Genomic DNA, 16,796 nt, shown 5'->3' on the forward strand with positions numbered 1-16,796 from the left:
CTAACTACTTCACATTCATCAAGGATCAAACGGTGACCAACCCAAAGTAAGTAATTAAGCATTTAATACAGAACAGGTGATGTTTTTTATGTTTGTTTTTTTTTTTTTTTTTTTTTTTTTTTTTTGAGACAGGATTTCTCTGTGTATCTTTGGCTGGCCTAGAACTCACTATATAAACCAGGCTGGACTGGAACTCAAGAGATCCATCTGCCTTTCTTTCTGCCTCCTGAGTGCTGGGATTAAAGGTGTGTGACACCACTCCCCAGTGATTCTCTTTTTTTCTCACTTTCCTTCTCCTCTGTTTTTAAGTCATATTCTGATGATATTTGATAGTCAGACATTACTGAATTTCTTTTATAACAAATATGGAGTAAAATATTACTCTGGGAATGGTAAATTGTCATTATTCTTTACTACTTGCAAATGTTCTTTATTTGGGTTTGTTGTTGTTGTTGTCAGACAGGACAGGATCTCATTATGGAACCCTCTCTGGCCTGGAACTCACGCTGGAGACCAGACTAGCCTCTAACAGTGATCTCCCTGACTTGCCTTCTGAGTGCTAGAATTGAGCAGTGCATCTTCGCCCTTGTCTGAGAGATACTTTGTAATTGATAATCGTCTAAGTGATCTCTTAAGGCAAAGTCTAAAATTCAGTTGTGTTTACAGAGCTCAGCGCACCATCAGTGGTCCTTTTGCCCCAGGACTGGAAATCACTTCCAAACTGTTTGTAGTGTCACATGATGCGAAGTTGCTCTTCAGTGCTGGACACTGGGATAATAGTATCCAAGTAATGTCACTTACCAAAGGCAAAATTGTCTCACATAACATTCGACATATAGGTAAGAATTAACTTTTCTCCAAAAACTTGGCTTTTTATTTCTTTTATTGTATAAAAGTGGCACATGCACCTGATAGGAATATTTATTGTATTGGGTATACATTTAAGCACCATATAAATTAAATATACTTTAATATTACATTTAAAGATATTAAACCAAGTTTTATTTTTAAATTAGATTGTAGATATGACAATGTTGTTGCCACATAATAAAATTTGTCATTAATAGATAAAACATTATTAACAGTAAAGTATGAGAGATAAAATTGTTGAATATATATTAACTTGGTGTACACCTTATTATTTCAGGTCTTGATATAATATGTGCTATCTTATTCATTCATTTATGTTATGTGTACAAGTATTTTGCCTGCACATTTTCTGTGCACCACATGTATGTAGTGCCTGCTAAATCAGATCCCCTGAGGCTGGATTTACAAATAGTTGTGAGCTTCCATGTAGGTGCTTGGAATCAAACCTAGGTTCTCTGGAAGAGACTCCCATAAAATCTTAACTGCTGAGCCATCTGTCCAGCAGCCCCTTTACTGTTTTTCTTAAGGATACATTTCATAAAATAGTAATTTTCATTTAGAGGAGGATGTGAGTAGGATTAGAGAGTAGAAATAGCAAAATTACCTCTGGATCTGTCCTGAGTTCTCTGTCTGCACAGTGCTAGCAGGACTCAGTCAGCACATCGCAGGTCACCCAGAATGAATGGCCTCAATCACAGCTCTCCAGATGACTGGCCCTGTGAATGTCCTGTTATTCTCATCTGATATTTTTACATACATTTAATTATTCATTAGAGGGAGGCATACACGTGTGCACCTGGAGGTTTGAGGACTCCTTGTAGGAATCAGGTCCCTGCTGCCATGTATGCCCACAGGGTTTAAGTGTAGATCATCAGTGTTGGCAGCAGGATCCTTTACTTAACCATCCTGTAAGCCCTAGCTTAGTAATAATTTGGACATTAACTGAAATTGCCCTTAAAATTCTGTTCTATCAGAATATATCCATTTTATTTTATTTTTTCTTCAAACAGATATTGTGACTTGCTTAGCTACAGATTACTGTGGATTACACTTGATTTCTGGTTCCAGGGACACTACATGCATGATATGGCAAATAACACAACAGGTAATAACCATACATTTTATGGTCTTGGATAAGTTTTTCTCTGGCAGTAAATGACCTTTGAACTTCTTTGTACTGTGTTTTCTGAGTTCTGCCCTATCTTGAACCCCACTCTTTTCTAGGTTTGTTGCCTGACTCATGGTTTTATATCCAATAGTTATCAAAAATTACTCCTTGCAGCTTCTCTAGAAAAATATCGTGGTAGCATAAGAACATTTCCTCCTGTCCTGTATGGTGGAACTGTAGGAATTACATATGTCCAGAAGTTCTTCCTCTTTACTGCATTCTTATCATGGCATTGCTTTAGAGAGGTTTTTTTTTTTTTAATTGTAATAGTTTATAAGTTTTCTACCTTGCTTACAGGCTGCCTCCCATGCCAGTATCTCCTCTGCTTCTTGGTATGCTACAGTATTGATAGCCTCAATTATAAGGCTTCATCTCTGGCCCGATGGGAGCCTACAATTGTGTACCTGTACTGGCTACTTTTGTGTCAACTTGACACAGCTGCAGTGATCACAGAGAAAGGAGCTTCATTTGGAGAAATGCCTCCAGGAGATCCAGCTGCAAGGCATTTTCTCAATTAGTGATCAAGGCGGGCAGGGGTTCCCTTGTAGGTGGTGCCATCTCTGGGCTGGTAGTCTTGGGTTCTATAAGAGAGCAGGCTGAGCAAGCTAGGGAAAGCAAGCCAGTAAAGAACATCCCACCATGGCCTCTGCATCAGCTCCGGCTCCCTGACCTGCTTGAGTTCCAGTCCTGCATCCTTTGGTGATCAACAGCAGTATGGAACTGTATGCTGAATAAACCCTTTCCTCCCCAACTGCTTCTTGGTCATAATGTTTGTGCAGGAATAGAAACCCTGACTAAGACAGTACCCATTCAACTGAATTTATTTCTGTGTTCCCTACTCTTTTCTGTTTACCTACTGTTATATGATGCCAAAATATTTTTCTTTGGTAACTTAATGTTTGTGTAGGCAGATTTCTCTTTCATGCTACTTTTACTACAAGTTTTTCCACAGAATCTCTTAGATGAGTATTCTTTTCTTTATCTGAACTTTTAGCGAGATGGCTCAGTGGATAAAGTTCTTGCTGTGCAAGCATGAGGCTCTAGGTTCAGATCTTCACTCGTGTAAAAGTAGGCATATCAGTGTGCCTGTAAGTCTAGCACTGGGGCAGGGAGATACAGATACAGGAGAATCTCAGCAGCATCAGAGCCAGCCTGCCCACCCACTGGGAATGACTTCGGGTTCAGTAACACTGTCTTAAAAATTAAGGATGAGAAACAATTGAAGATATCCTGACACCAACACCTAGCTTCCACACATGTGTGCACAGGCAAATGGACCCCTCGCCACACACAGCACACACACGTTTACACACAAAACCAGTTGTTCAAGAATTCTGTGGTAGTCTTACTGAAAATTGTTCTTTTTTTTTTTTTTTTTTTTTTTTTTTTTTTTTTTTGGTTTTTCGAGACAGGGTTTCTCTGTATAGCCCTGACTGTCCTGGAACTCACTTGGTAGACCAGGCTGGCCTTGAACTCAGAAATCCGCCTGCCTCTGCCTCCCGAGTGCTGGGATTAAAGGCCTGCGCCAACAGGCCCGGCTCTGAAAATTGTTCTTAACTGGGCATGGTTAGTGATCACCAAAAACTCAAGGCCTGAGGTTATGTAGTTTTAGTTTTTGAGATTATAATTTAATTACACCATTTCTCCTCTTCACTTTCCTTCTTTCAAACTTTCCCATATAACCCTTCCCACTCCCCTTCAGATTTCATGGCCTCCTTTTTCATTAGTCATTATTGCATGTCTATGTGTTATACATATACTTATATATTCCTAAATATAACCTATTGAGTCCATATCATGTTACTTGTATGCAAGTTTTAAGAATTGACTGTGGGTGCTAGATAACCATTTGGTGCGGTCTTCCCTGGGAAGTACACCTCTCTCAACTTTACTCAGTTGCCCGTTGATTGTTGTTTGTGTAGGGTCCCATCCATTTGGCATGTTCATCATTGCCATCCTTGTTCAGTTCAGGTCTGGGCAGTTGTGCTGGTGAGACTGTATGGGTGTAGCATCCGATGTTACTAAGAGACAGTCTCACAGCAAACTGGCTTATCCTATAGCTCTTATACTCTATCCCATCTTTTGCAATGATCTCTGAGCCTTGGAGATGGGAGTTTTTTATAGATGTTTTTATCAAGGTTGAGCTCCATAACTCTGTATTTTAATTAGTTGTGCTTCTTTTGCAGAGGTCTCCATCTGTCAAAAAAAAAATTTCCTTGATGAGGGGTGAAAACTTCACATCTGTGGTCATAAGGACAAATGTTTATAGATTATTGTTAGGGATGATTCTGGTTTAGTTAATTGGTGGTTGTAGATACTTCTCCAATAACTCTCATAAGACCTGAGCTTTTTTTTTTCCCATTGAAATCTAAAATTTTCTTGAAAACCAGTATTTTGGGGTTAATAAAATAGCACCCCACTTTTAAAAAGTGATGTGATAGTTATTCAGGTGACTGATGGTGGAGAAAAATCCAAAGGGGGAGAAAAAACAACACCACGTTTACAAGCTGGGGAAAGATACACTGTCCTCCCATTACTCATTGTTGAAAGCAATACTCACTATATAAATACTTAATTAGTGTATTGGTAGTGGGTATGTCCTCAGTTGTATATGTTCACATGCCTCAGATCTCTGATGACATTGCAGATGGTAGCAATTCCCCCAACTCCAATAGAAACAAACAAACAAACCCAGAGACTTAGATTTGTCAGACATTAAACATGATAGAGCCTAGGTCTTACAGACCCACTCTGTGGTTATCTGCACATGTACAAAATGCACACCACTCCTTTAAATATTGATTCCTTGATGGCTTCCTTCTATCTCTGTCCTCGCTTTTAACCTAGAGAAATAACTCTGGCATTGCAGGTCATTCACACTGATTATTTTCTACCACTGTACCATTATAAATTTTATGATAATTAAAAAAAAAACCTTTAGGTGGGTGTAAATATTAGTTATAAGATTTTATAGATGAATCAGCTGTTGTAAGGGGAGTTAAATATCCACAGACTCTGACTTTGTTTAGTCAGTATGTCAGAAAGTCTCATGTCAGATAAAATATGCAGATCCTCTGGGTACATAGTAATTATGTAACTCCAAGGACTAAGTAATATGCCCACTCCTTTGCGTCAGTACACTAAGATTTGATCTGCACATTGCATTGATGAATTGAATCACAGTGACTTGGCGTGGCCCAGCAGCAGGCTCATTGTGTTCATTGACTCATCTGTGGAGACCTTTTAGGTGTTACCCATGTGGATTACCATTCACTCACCCCTGAGTCACTACTCCATCTACGGTTTCACTTTCGACTTTGCCGCTGTCCTAATCTTCAGCGTTGTTTGGCAAAGTCCTACAGTCTTCTGAACCTTCTGCTTAAACTAAGGCAGTATTACACCAGCTCTCCTTCCTGCACTAAGGCAGTATTACACCAGCTCTCCTTCCTGCACTAAGGCAGTATTACACCAGCTCTCCTTCCTGCACTTTCTTTTTTTTTTTTTTTAATATTTATTTATTATTATATGTAAGTACACTGTTGCTGTCTTCAGATATACCAGAAGAAGGCGTCAGATCTCATTATGGGCGGTTGTGAGCCACCATGTGGTTGCTGCGATTTGAACTCAGGACCTTCAGAAGAGCAATCAGTGCTCTTAACTGCTGAGCCATCTCTCCAGCCCTTCCTGCACTTTCTTTTTTCTTTCTTCTCTCCTTATTTGACATTTCATTGTTTTATATTAATGTGTATGGCTGTTTTGTTTTCATGTATGTAGGTGCACCACATGCATGGCTCATGCCTACAGAGGTCAAAAGAGGGTGTCATATTCCCTGGAGATGGAGTTACAAACAATTGTGAGCTATTATATGGATGCTGGGTCCTCTACAAGAACAAATGCTTCTAACATCTGAACCATCTCTCCAGGCCTTTGCTTCTGCTTCTTTCCTGTTGTTTCCTAAACTGGCCTGCAAACTGTTTGGGGCTATGCTCACTTGTGTACACATCCCATCTCTCTATTATATTACATACATGCCCTCATTGTGGAGGGGAATACTGAAACAGTCATCAAAGCTAACTCTGGGTGCTGGTTAGGCCAACTTACCTGATTGGTTTTTTGATAACATGCCACTAGAAAGAAAACCCCTTCCAGAAACAGATGTTATTTATCCCTGATAAATAACCAAAGTTGAGAGGAGTCAAGGGGTGGAAGGAGAACAAAGTGTTCTGTTCCTATTTTATAGATTGTAAATCTGGCCCACCTACTCAAAGATGACCTGAAGACTGCTGCCTCAGTCAACACACCCTACTCTTACCACTCCTATTCCCCTCCCCCCTTCCTCTTTTACCCTCTTCTTCCTCCTCTTCCTCTTCATCTCCCATCCTGTATTGTAGAGCCCTAATTTTAAGACTTCCCCAAAACCTGTTCCCTAGATCATTAGGAATGTGGCTAGTAAAGAGCCTTTGTTCTTTTAGGGCAGCTGAAGGTCTTCTGTTCCTCCACCTGACAGCTAGCTAGGCAATTATCTCAGTTGCCCCAGCCAGGCACCCATCTTCCTATGTTTGAAACTAAAAGAAATATTCAAAGGCTCAAGGCCGAACACTGTAAAGACGGAGCCCACCCGGCCGCTGAGACTAACAAGGCCATACAGATAAAGGAGTGCCAGAGCCAGCCGGGGCTGTCAAGGTTAGCTCATAAACTCTGCCAAGGAGGCATCTCACCCCGGTTCACTCAGGGTCACACACTGACCAGAGGTGCCCCAGACTATGCCCCCACTCCGGCTGGCGCACGCATACAATCTTGTTGCATTATATGTTCAAATGAGCCAATCACTTGTGGCTGCACCAACTCTCCTGCCCCCCCCCCAACCCTAACCCTACAAAAACCTCTTACTTCTGAGGGTCGGGGTCGACTCCTCTGTCTCCTGCGTGAGATACGAGTCGGCCCGAGGCCTCGTAAATAAAGTACCTCATGTGAATTACAGCAAGGTGTTATTCGAATTACTGGGGACCCAAGAGAGTACTGGACCAGAGGGAGTTCCCTCATTGGGGTCTTACAGTATCTCCTCCTCCTAATTCAAATCCCTGAATGTTTATACTGAGATTGCCAAGCACAGAGGTTCAATTACAAAGGTCAGAACTTGGCTAATTTCCCTGATATGTATTGTGAATATATGTATTAAAAAGTACATTGTAGTAAGCTACTGTAATTTGGGGACTATTTGTATTTGCAAAATGACACAACCAATTCTGATGGAATCAAGTAGTTAATTAAATTTTAATGGCCTGGGCCGGGCGTGGTGGCGCCCGCCTTTAATCCCAGCACTTGGGAGGCAGAGGCAGGTGGATTTCTGAGTTCGAGGCCAGCCTGGTCTACAGAGTGAGTTCCAGGACAGCCAAGGCTACATAGAGAAACCCTGTCTCAAAAAAAAAAAAAAAAAAATTTTAATGGCCTGGACTTTACAGTCTGATTTACATAGCAAAATTCTATCTCAAAAAACAAAACAAAACAAAAAACCTTGTCTCAAAAAAAATTGGAAGAAAAGAAAAAGGATAAATCATATTTAATTACATTTTTATAATTATTTCCATGCAGAAACACACCTTTTCATTATTTGTCTCATACCCTTTTAAATGTCTTTGGATAACCCCTTAATATTTTCATCTGTGCTCTATACTGTGCTATACTTCATTTCTTACTGATTTTTACTATTGTGAAGGAAGGTTGTATAGTGATGTGATTGATTGCTGTATGTTTATTTTATTTTCACTAACTTTACAACATTTTTAAATTCATAGTTACTGACATTCTTAGATTTTCTGACTGTAAGGTGGCTATAGCATCATGTGATTTAGAAATAATGGTGACATTCCCTGTTTTCCAATCTATCATTTTACTTGCTAACTATTACAATTATTAGCTAATGCAGTGGAGTAAAAACAGTGGTACTGGGCTGGAAAGATGGCTCAGTGGTTAAGAGCACTGACTGCTCCTCCAGAGGTCCTGAGTTCAATTCCCAGCAACCACATGCTGGCTCACAGCCATCTGTAACTTCAGTTCTAAGAGATCTGATGCCCTCTTCTGGTGTGTCTGAAGACAGCTACAGTATACTCACATACATAAAACAAATACATAAAATCTTTAAAAAAATGATACTAAGAGTCTTGTCTTATGTCTGATTTTGGTTGAAAATGACTTTACAATTCTGTTCTTTGATGTAGAGTTTGCTGTCAGTTTTTATCAGTATTATATTAATGTTTTTAGTTATTTTTATCCTACCTTTTAAAAGTTCATTTTAATGAAATTTCAAACTTATTATAGAGATGTTGCAAAAGTAATTTTTCCTTTGTCTTAACATCCTCACTGTCTGTCCCCTTTCAGCATCTTTATTTTCCTCACCTATTTAAATGTTGGAAGTACTTCCTCTTCCACTGAGTATTTCTGTGTGTGTCTTCCAAGAACAATGATTTTCTTTTTAATTTTTTATTACGATTATGTATTTACTTGTGTATGGATGACACATGCATGCCTATGGTGCATATGGAGAGGTCAGCAATAGCTTTTGGGTGGGTCAGTCCTCTTCTTCTACCATGGGTGATTCTGGGGCCAAACTTAGGGAATCAGCCTTGGTGGCAAGCACCTTTACCCACTGGTCCATCTTGACAGCCCTAACAGTGGTTCTTACCACCACAGTGCAGTTGTTGACATGAGCATGTTATACATGCGTACAGTGCTAAACTCATCCTGTTGGTATTATGAGTAATGTCCTCTGTAATTATTTTTCTATGGCTACTTTTAGTCTTTTCTTTTTCTAACTGCAGTTAATTAAGAAATTTCTTAGTTTTGAACTGCCTTGAATTCATATAATAAATTAGCATTATTCATTTTTTAATTTTTTATTAAATATTTTCTTCATTTACATTTCAAATGCTATCCCAAAAGTCCCCTATACCCTCCCCCCACCCCGCTCTGCTCCCCAACCCACCCACTCCCGCTTCCTGGCCCTGGCATTCCCCAGTACTGGGGCATAAAATCTTTGCAAGACCAAGGACCTTTTTCTGCCAATAATGGCCGAATAGGCCATCTTCTGCTTCATATACAGCTAGAGACACGAGCTCTGAGGGTACTGGTTAGTTCATATTGCTGTTCCTCCTATAGGGTTAAAGACCCCTTCAGCTCCTTGGGTACTTTCTCCAGCTCCTCCATTGGCATTATTCACTTTTATTGTTACCACATTTTGCTATGAATGACCTGATTTGTAAACATTAAATAAGGTGAAGTGTATAGGGGAAATCACATGTGTCACAGGAAGTAGAGTTCACAGGGGAATTTGTGCTGTCTAGACAGACCTGTCTAGAATAACAATGGATAAAACAATATGAATCAAACAATACATAGCTAACATTTCTTCAAATATAATATAAATGTATACAAATAGATTAAAATCATAGGCATTCTAGAGAAATTTTCTTCAACAGATTTGTCTTATGAGCCTGCAGTTTCATCCTGTATAGAAGCTGAGGCAGCAGCATCACAAATTCAGGATTTGCCTGGATACAGAGTGATAGTTTTAAGTCAACCTGAGTAACTTGGTAACACTTTTGTTGCAAAAATCATTGTTTTAAAGCTGAGTATATAGCTTAGTAGTAGAGCATCTGCCTAATACATGGTTAGAGGACTGTTAGAGATGGTGCACACTTATATTTCTAGCAGGAGGATTTCTGGGACTCAGTGCCCTGTCCGGCTAAGTGTAAAACAGCTCCAGTTTTAGTGTGAAACCCTGTCTCAAGGGAGTAAAGCCAAGAGCAGTAGAGCAAGCTACTGTGCATACGTACATACACAATTGAGAAAGTGAGTGGTAGCTATAGAAATTAAAGGCAGGGGCTAGAGATGTGGTTCAGTGATCCACACTTACTGCTGCTTTTTCCAGGGACCCAAGTTTATACCAAGCATTCATACCAGGCTGCACATGACAGCCTATAATTAGCTCCAGGGAATCTAATGCCATCTTCTGACTTTAACATGCATTCACACAAGAGGCATATATTCACACAGACACATACATATAAATAAAATAACAAAAAAACAAAATTTTAAAAATTAATGGCAAGTCAGAATAAATATAATTGAGATCCCTAAAGTTCTAACTCTAGGTATTAGAGTCCAGGAAGTATTCAGATATATAAAATGTTTAGTTTAATTTAAGGAACAATAAATTTATAGATTAAAAAGAGCAAATACCTTGGAAAAATTAATCTAAGATATATGTCAGCATTGATACCATTCAGTTTAATTTTGAAGTTCAAAAGACAGAATAATTAAAGAATCCACAGAAGACTGAGTGTTAGTGACCTCAGTCATTATAGCTGCCTGTCATATTACTTTGTTATGAGAAAATATATAACATAAACTTTGATATAAAAACAAACCAAAAAATACAGCAAGACTCTTGGGAGTGGACGGGTAAATAACAAGAAGCCATTCATCTTCACTTTTCCTTTTTTTTTTTTTTTTTGGTTTTTTGAGACAGGGTTTCTCTGTATAGCCCTGGCTGTCCTGGAACTCACTTTGTAGACCAGGCTAGCCTCGAACTCAGAAATCCACCTGCCTCTGCCTCCCGAGTGCTGGGATTAAAGGCATGCGCCGGGGCTGGTGAAATGGCTCAGTGGGTAAGAGCACCCGACTGCTCTTCCAAAGGTCCGGAGTTCAAATCCCAGCAACCACATGGTGGCTCATAACCATCCGTAACAAGATCTGACGCCCTCTTCTGGAGTGTCTGAAGACAGCTGCAGTGTACTTANATATAATAAATAAATAAATAAAAATGAGCAAGAATTTAAAAAAAAAAAAAAAAAGGCATGCGCCACCACACCCAGCTCACTTTTCCTTTTTAATTGTAGGTAGGCACTCCTGTGGGCTTAGCACCTAAACCTTTTCAAATTCTCTATGGACACACTGATGAGATACTGAGCGTGGGTATCAGCACTGAACTCGACATGGCAGTATCAGGATCAAGGGTAAGAGTCTATTTTTAAGAATTAACTCTTTCTAGAAATTGAATAACAGTGTTTGTATTTGAAGTTTCTGGTATGAAAATAGGAGAATTTTTATAGTAAGCATTGTTAAAGTAGAGTAATGCATAAAGAATGGATTTAAAGGGGACTAGTATTTAGGGATCTTATTGGCCTTATGAGTTAAGGAAGATGGCACTTAAAGATAAATACTACTTGAGGTTGCAAGATTAGGGTCTTTCCTGAAGTATACATGTCTGTGGTGGGACAGTTGTCTCCTTGGTTTCTTTCCCACATTTCTTTATCAGCCACTTTGCCCTCTGATTTGTTGTTTTCTGTTTTCGTCTCTGGTCTCTCCTGTGTATAGGATGGCACTGTGATTATACATACCGTTCAGAAAGGTCAGTACATAAGAACCTTACGACCACCTTGTGAGAGGTCCCTGTTCCTGACCATTCCCAGTTTGGCCATATCCTGGGAAGGACACATTGTCATCTATTCCAGCTTGGAAGAAAAGTCTGTCCTCAAGGTATACAGCCCCTCCCTCTCTGCAGTAGGTATAGATAGTCCCTAGTGTGTCTTTCCTTCCCACAGTACAGAGGCGGCTCATATTCTCCTAGGATCCAGTTACTCATTTCTCACCATGACACACTTTATTTCAGAGATTTCTTTTTTTTTTTTTTTTTGGTTTTTTCGAGACAGGGTTTCTCTGTATAGCCTTGGCTGTCCTGGAACTCACTCTGTAGACCAGGCTGGCCTTGAACTCAGAAATCCGCCTGCCTCTGCCTCCTGAGTGCTGGGATTAAAGGCCTGCGCCACCAGGCCCTGCTCAGAGATTTCTGTTGACCAATATTTTACATGATTTCAAATGTAGTTTCTTAGAGCCAAGGATATAACTCTATTAGAAGACTGCTTACTTTCAATTAGAAGACTGAGGCCCTAGACTTAATCCCCAGTTCTACAAACAAAAATTCTAAGCTTTCATTATAAGGGATGTCATGAATTTTAAGTAGCAGTGATAGCAAACATAAGTTCTTTTGTGGGTAAGACAGTATAGAAATAAACTTGAGCCTTATATATTCATTTCTTTAGAGTAGTAAAGCTTTTAAATATCAAGAGCATCTTTTTTAGGAATGTGAAATATTTTTAGACTGGAAAATATCTTAACATTTTTATTTAACTATTACTTGTCTTTGTAGCAATATGACTTTAAGTCCATCTGATATTGTCATACTTTTTCTTTAAATATAGCCATGTTTTTACTCCAAACTAATTATTTTATAGTTTTAACTGACAATATAAAAACTCAGCTTTTATTCAAAACTCTTAATGTTTCCTAATTCTTTATAGGATAAGAACCTGTTACATGTGTTTTCTATAAATGGAAAGTATCTGGGGTCTCAAGTCCTGAGTGAACAAATATCAGACATGTGCATAATTGGAGACCACATTATCACTGGCAGCTTACAAGGGCTCCTGTCTATAAGAGAGCTCCACAGGTAAGTATTTAAAGTGGTCAAACTGTTAGCGAAGGAGAGGTAGCAGTAGGGGATGGATGGGGAAATGGTTCAGTAGGTAAAAGTGTTTGCTGCATAATATGGGGATATGGGTTCGAATTCCCAGCATACCCATTAAACCAGATACAAAGTCATAGTGTAAGCATCTGTAATCCCTGTGTTCCTAGAAGCTTGTGGGCTAGCTTGTCTGGAAGATAATGACAAGCAACAGAGGTGACCTCGCCTTATAAAAGAGGAGCACCTGACATTGTCCTCTAACCTCCATGTGCACCAGGCATACACACATAGAAAGAAGAGGCAGCCATGATCTCAGCATGTTGGGATATGCCTGTAGTGTCAGCCCTTGGAGAGAGACGGAAACAGAGACAGAGAGAGACGGGGGGGGGGGGAGATGGAGAGAGAGAGACAGAGGGAGAGAGAGACCGAGAGATAGAGACAGAGAGAGAGACGGGAAGAAAGAGCCAGAGAGAGGGAGACAGAGAGACACACACACACACACACACACACAGAGAGAGACAGAGACAGAGACACAGAGGGAGAGAGGAAGCATATTATATATACATTTAGTATATCTGTTGTATGGAATATCAGACAAAGCAAATAGACCTGTTTTGTTAACCACAAAGATTCACACGTGCACTTTTTGAGCTTTGGGGCCTTTTTATTCACCTTTCATTTCTCAATCAACATGATAAAAGTATTTAATGAAAGAGCTTATATTCTCAGTATTGTGATGTTTGAGTATAATAGCTGACCTTGAAGAGTTGAAGACTTTTTACAAGTTGCCTGTCAAGGTGGTCCATTCAGGTCCATACTCAGGAGGCTGATTGTGAGTTCAAAGTCAGCCTAGCCTGCGTAGCAAGACCCTGTTTCAGACAACACCAAGAGAAGCAGTGTGTGCAGGAAGAGCTTAAAGATTGCTAGGGTCTGAATAATCAAAGGAGTCTTACTGAGGAATTAGTAAAATTTGAAATGGAGATCAAATTAAGGAAATTATGAGAGAATGAGTTGGAGATAGTGGTCATAAATCTGACATGTGTAAAGTTGGAATGCAGAACTAGATGATCAAGTCACCTTCCATGTATCAACTTGTGTGTATCCATCCTGTGTGCATGAATAAAAACTGTGAATGTTTTTTTTCCAATTTTTTATTAGGTATATGCCTCATTTACATTTCTTTTTTTAATTTTTTTATTATTATTTTCTTTATTTACATTTCAAATGCTATCCCGAAAGTTCCCTATACCCCCCCCACCTCTGCTCCCCTACCCACCCACTCCCACTACTTGGCCCTGGCCTTCCCCTGTGCTGGGTCATTATAAAGTTTGCAAGACCAAGGGGTCTCTCTTCCCAGTGATGGCCGATTAGGCCATCTTCTGCTACATATGCAGCTAGAGACACGAGCTCAGGGGGTACTGGTTAGTTCATATTGTTGTTCCACCTACAGGGTTGCAGTCCCCTTCACTGTGAATGGTTTTTATCTCTTCTAGCTTGAAGCTCAGCGTCACTCCATTAGCCATGCGATTACCTATCCACTGTGTTTCCGTAACCAAAGAGTACAGCCACATTCTTGTTGGCTTAGAAGATGGCAAGTTGATTGTCGTGGGTGTTGGCAAGCCAGCTGAGGTAAAACTTAGCAGCATGTGTTCCTTCTTATTGTTGTGTGCTCCTTTGGTCCTTCATTCTAGCTAATTCAGAAGTCTCCATTATGGATAAACTGAAACATAAGTTTGACTTTTCAGAAAAATCCAAAGTAAAAAGTTGTTAATCAGTAGTATTTATACTATGATATAATTGAAAGCAAGCTTGTGTATTATTCTTTGTATTAATGTGTGAATAAGTATAAGAAAATTATTTTACTCCAAGTCAAGACTCAAGAGGAATATATGGATTTGCGGCATAAAAACCCTTGTAAAAAAATAAAATATAAGTTTCATCAGTAAGACTAATTTGATTTAACAGATACCAAGCAGGAGTATAAAAAGGCAGTTTTTTTGGAACTATAAATATTTCATATCTACATGCTTATTCTTAGTGAGTTTACTATAATGATAAATTTACTTGTTCAATAATCTTTTATAGATAAAACATATGTTCCTCAGAAAACATAACAGCTGTAACCCAGTAACCTAGTCACTGAATGTTTTTGATACATTCTTGGCTTCTTCAGAGAATCGTAATATGGTATCTGCAGGTGTTTTTTTGAGAGCTGAGGTTAAGTTGGGTATGGTAGCGCCTACTTACAATCCCAGTGCTTGTAAGTTTGGGGCCAGACTGGTCTACATAGTAAGTTGGCAAGACAGGGCTATGTAGGAAGATCCATTCTACACACAACCACAGAGGAAGGCTGGCAAGAGATCACAGCAGGTCAGAGCATTTGTTGCTCTGCCAGAAGCAGTTCAGTTTCTAGCACTGACAGAGCGCCTTAGAACCATTTGCAACTCCAGTTAACCTTCACAGGCACTATGCATGTGGTACACATACATGGGTAAGCAAAGCACTCATTTACATAAGTAAAATTAAAAAAAACATGTTTCCATTCAACATTGTGTTTCTTGTTAGTTTCCTGACTCATGCCCACCTTTCCCTTGCTGGTGTGATAATTACATAATACTTCTCCTCAGACTTTATTCTTTGGGTACACACCTGTAGTCCCTGTTGGTTGGAAGCTAAGGTAGAAGAATCACAAGTTGAAGGTCTGCCTATCATATAGGGTGAGTTCAAGGCCAGGCCAAGCAACCAATGAGACCATCTCAAAACAAAAGTACGAAGATGGTAAGGGATGAAGCTCAGTGCTAGGGTATTTGTCTAACAAGAAGAGGCCTTGAGTCTAATCTCTAGTACTGCAATGTATAAATAGCTTTTGTTATTAATCAAGAATCTTTTTAACATGGTAGTGATTTTGCTACTAAAACCTGTTCTGCCCTTTATAAACTCAATGTCTTACAGGTTGATTTTGTATATCCTTGTTTTTTTCCTTAACTCCTATTCTTCATTTCTCTGGATTGCCTTAAACAGATGCGATCGGGTCAGCTTTCTCGAAAATTGTGGGGATCTAGCAAGAGGCTCAGCCAGATTTCAGCTGGAGAAACAGAATATAATCCTCAAGATTTCAAGTGACTGTTCTTCCGCCTTCTGTGATGGAGACTGAGCTTTGTTTATTGTTTTGTCACTTTAGCTGTACCACTCCACTCTGAGAGTCTCTAAGGGTTTTATCCTGAAAAATGGACTACCATGCTTTGATATTAGAGCATATGCCTGTAACACTAATACTTGAGAGGCTGAGGAAGGTCGATCTTAAATTCAAGGCCAGCTTGTGCTACATAGCAAGGCTGTGTCTCAAAAATAAATAAGTTGTAGATTGTATTAAGTCCATATTCAAAGCTTTGCCAATATGAGTCTAGTTTTATTAACCAGTACTAAAATTCAATTGAGAAAATATTGATTTAATTTAATAATTTGATTAAATAATTCCAAATTATTAAATCCATATAAAATTATAATATTATATTTTGAGGTTAAATTCCCTTAACCTAAGTAGCAAAATTCAAGATATTCCTAATAAAGTAGTCGTATAAGATAATAGAGAGTTGAGAGATGTGGCTTTTCATGTGTTCTTTAGATAATCATTTTTTTGTTTATTGGCCATTACATTAAAAACATCAGTTTACTCATGAAGCTCCTGGTTAAGGTAATAACCTTGTAGACATTTTTTTACCATTGAATTTTCATAAGTTACATGTCTGCACAATTGGATTAAATACAAACATTGAAATAGTACAGTGGTTCATTTTCCTATCCCTAATATTTAATATATTACTAATACAATGTATTTAATTGCAACAAAAGTTTAATAGGAAAAAGGAAAAACTAGAGATAAGTTTTACAAATGTACTTCATTAATAGTATATTTAAGCAAAAAAAAAAAATGCTAATTGTGGCTTTGACCAGTCCAGTCCTTTGAGTAGCATTGCAGCACAATTTACATCTATGAAATTCACATTTTTGTGCATTTGTCTTTGTTAAACAAACACTGTATGTACTCTCTCTTTATTTAAGCATTTTTACCCTGTTGATTACGAGTTATCAGTAATGCCCTAAAAAGGTCATGGTTTATGGAAATAACACTGCATAATTCAAAATAGTTATTTAGATAAAGTAATATTATGAAAAATCCTTTTTCTTGCTTGATATATATATATATATATATATATATATATATATATATATATA

At 38.7% G+C, this 16,796-nt stretch overlaps 1 protein-coding gene across 1 annotated transcript in view; it reads left to right on the forward strand.

The window, feature by feature from the left end:
* Nbeal1 (neurobeachin like 1) overlaps positions 1-16,732 on the forward strand; it is a 162,006-nt gene extending 145,274 nt beyond the window's left edge. Inside the window, exons 49-56 of the mRNA XM_021198528.2 lie at positions 5-46; positions 667-839; positions 1,881-1,975; positions 10,936-11,052; positions 11,414-11,575; positions 12,397-12,545; positions 14,054-14,189; positions 15,582-16,732. Of these exons, the coding sequence (XP_021054187.1) occupies positions 5-46; positions 667-839; positions 1,881-1,975; positions 10,936-11,052; positions 11,414-11,575; positions 12,397-12,545; positions 14,054-14,189; positions 15,582-15,683 (976 nt within the window). The 3' untranslated portion in view covers positions 15,684-16,732. The remainder of the gene's footprint in view (positions 1-4; positions 47-666; positions 840-1,880; positions 1,976-10,935; positions 11,053-11,413; positions 11,576-12,396; positions 12,546-14,053; positions 14,190-15,581) is intronic.
* The last annotated feature ends 64 nt before the right edge of the window (positions 16,733-16,796 follow it).

This window comes from Mus pahari, chromosome 5 (assembly GCF_900095145.1).
Source record: "Mus pahari chromosome 5, PAHARI_EIJ_v1.1, whole genome shotgun sequence".
Lineage (NCBI taxonomy): Eukaryota > Metazoa > Chordata > Mammalia > Rodentia > Muridae > Mus > Mus pahari.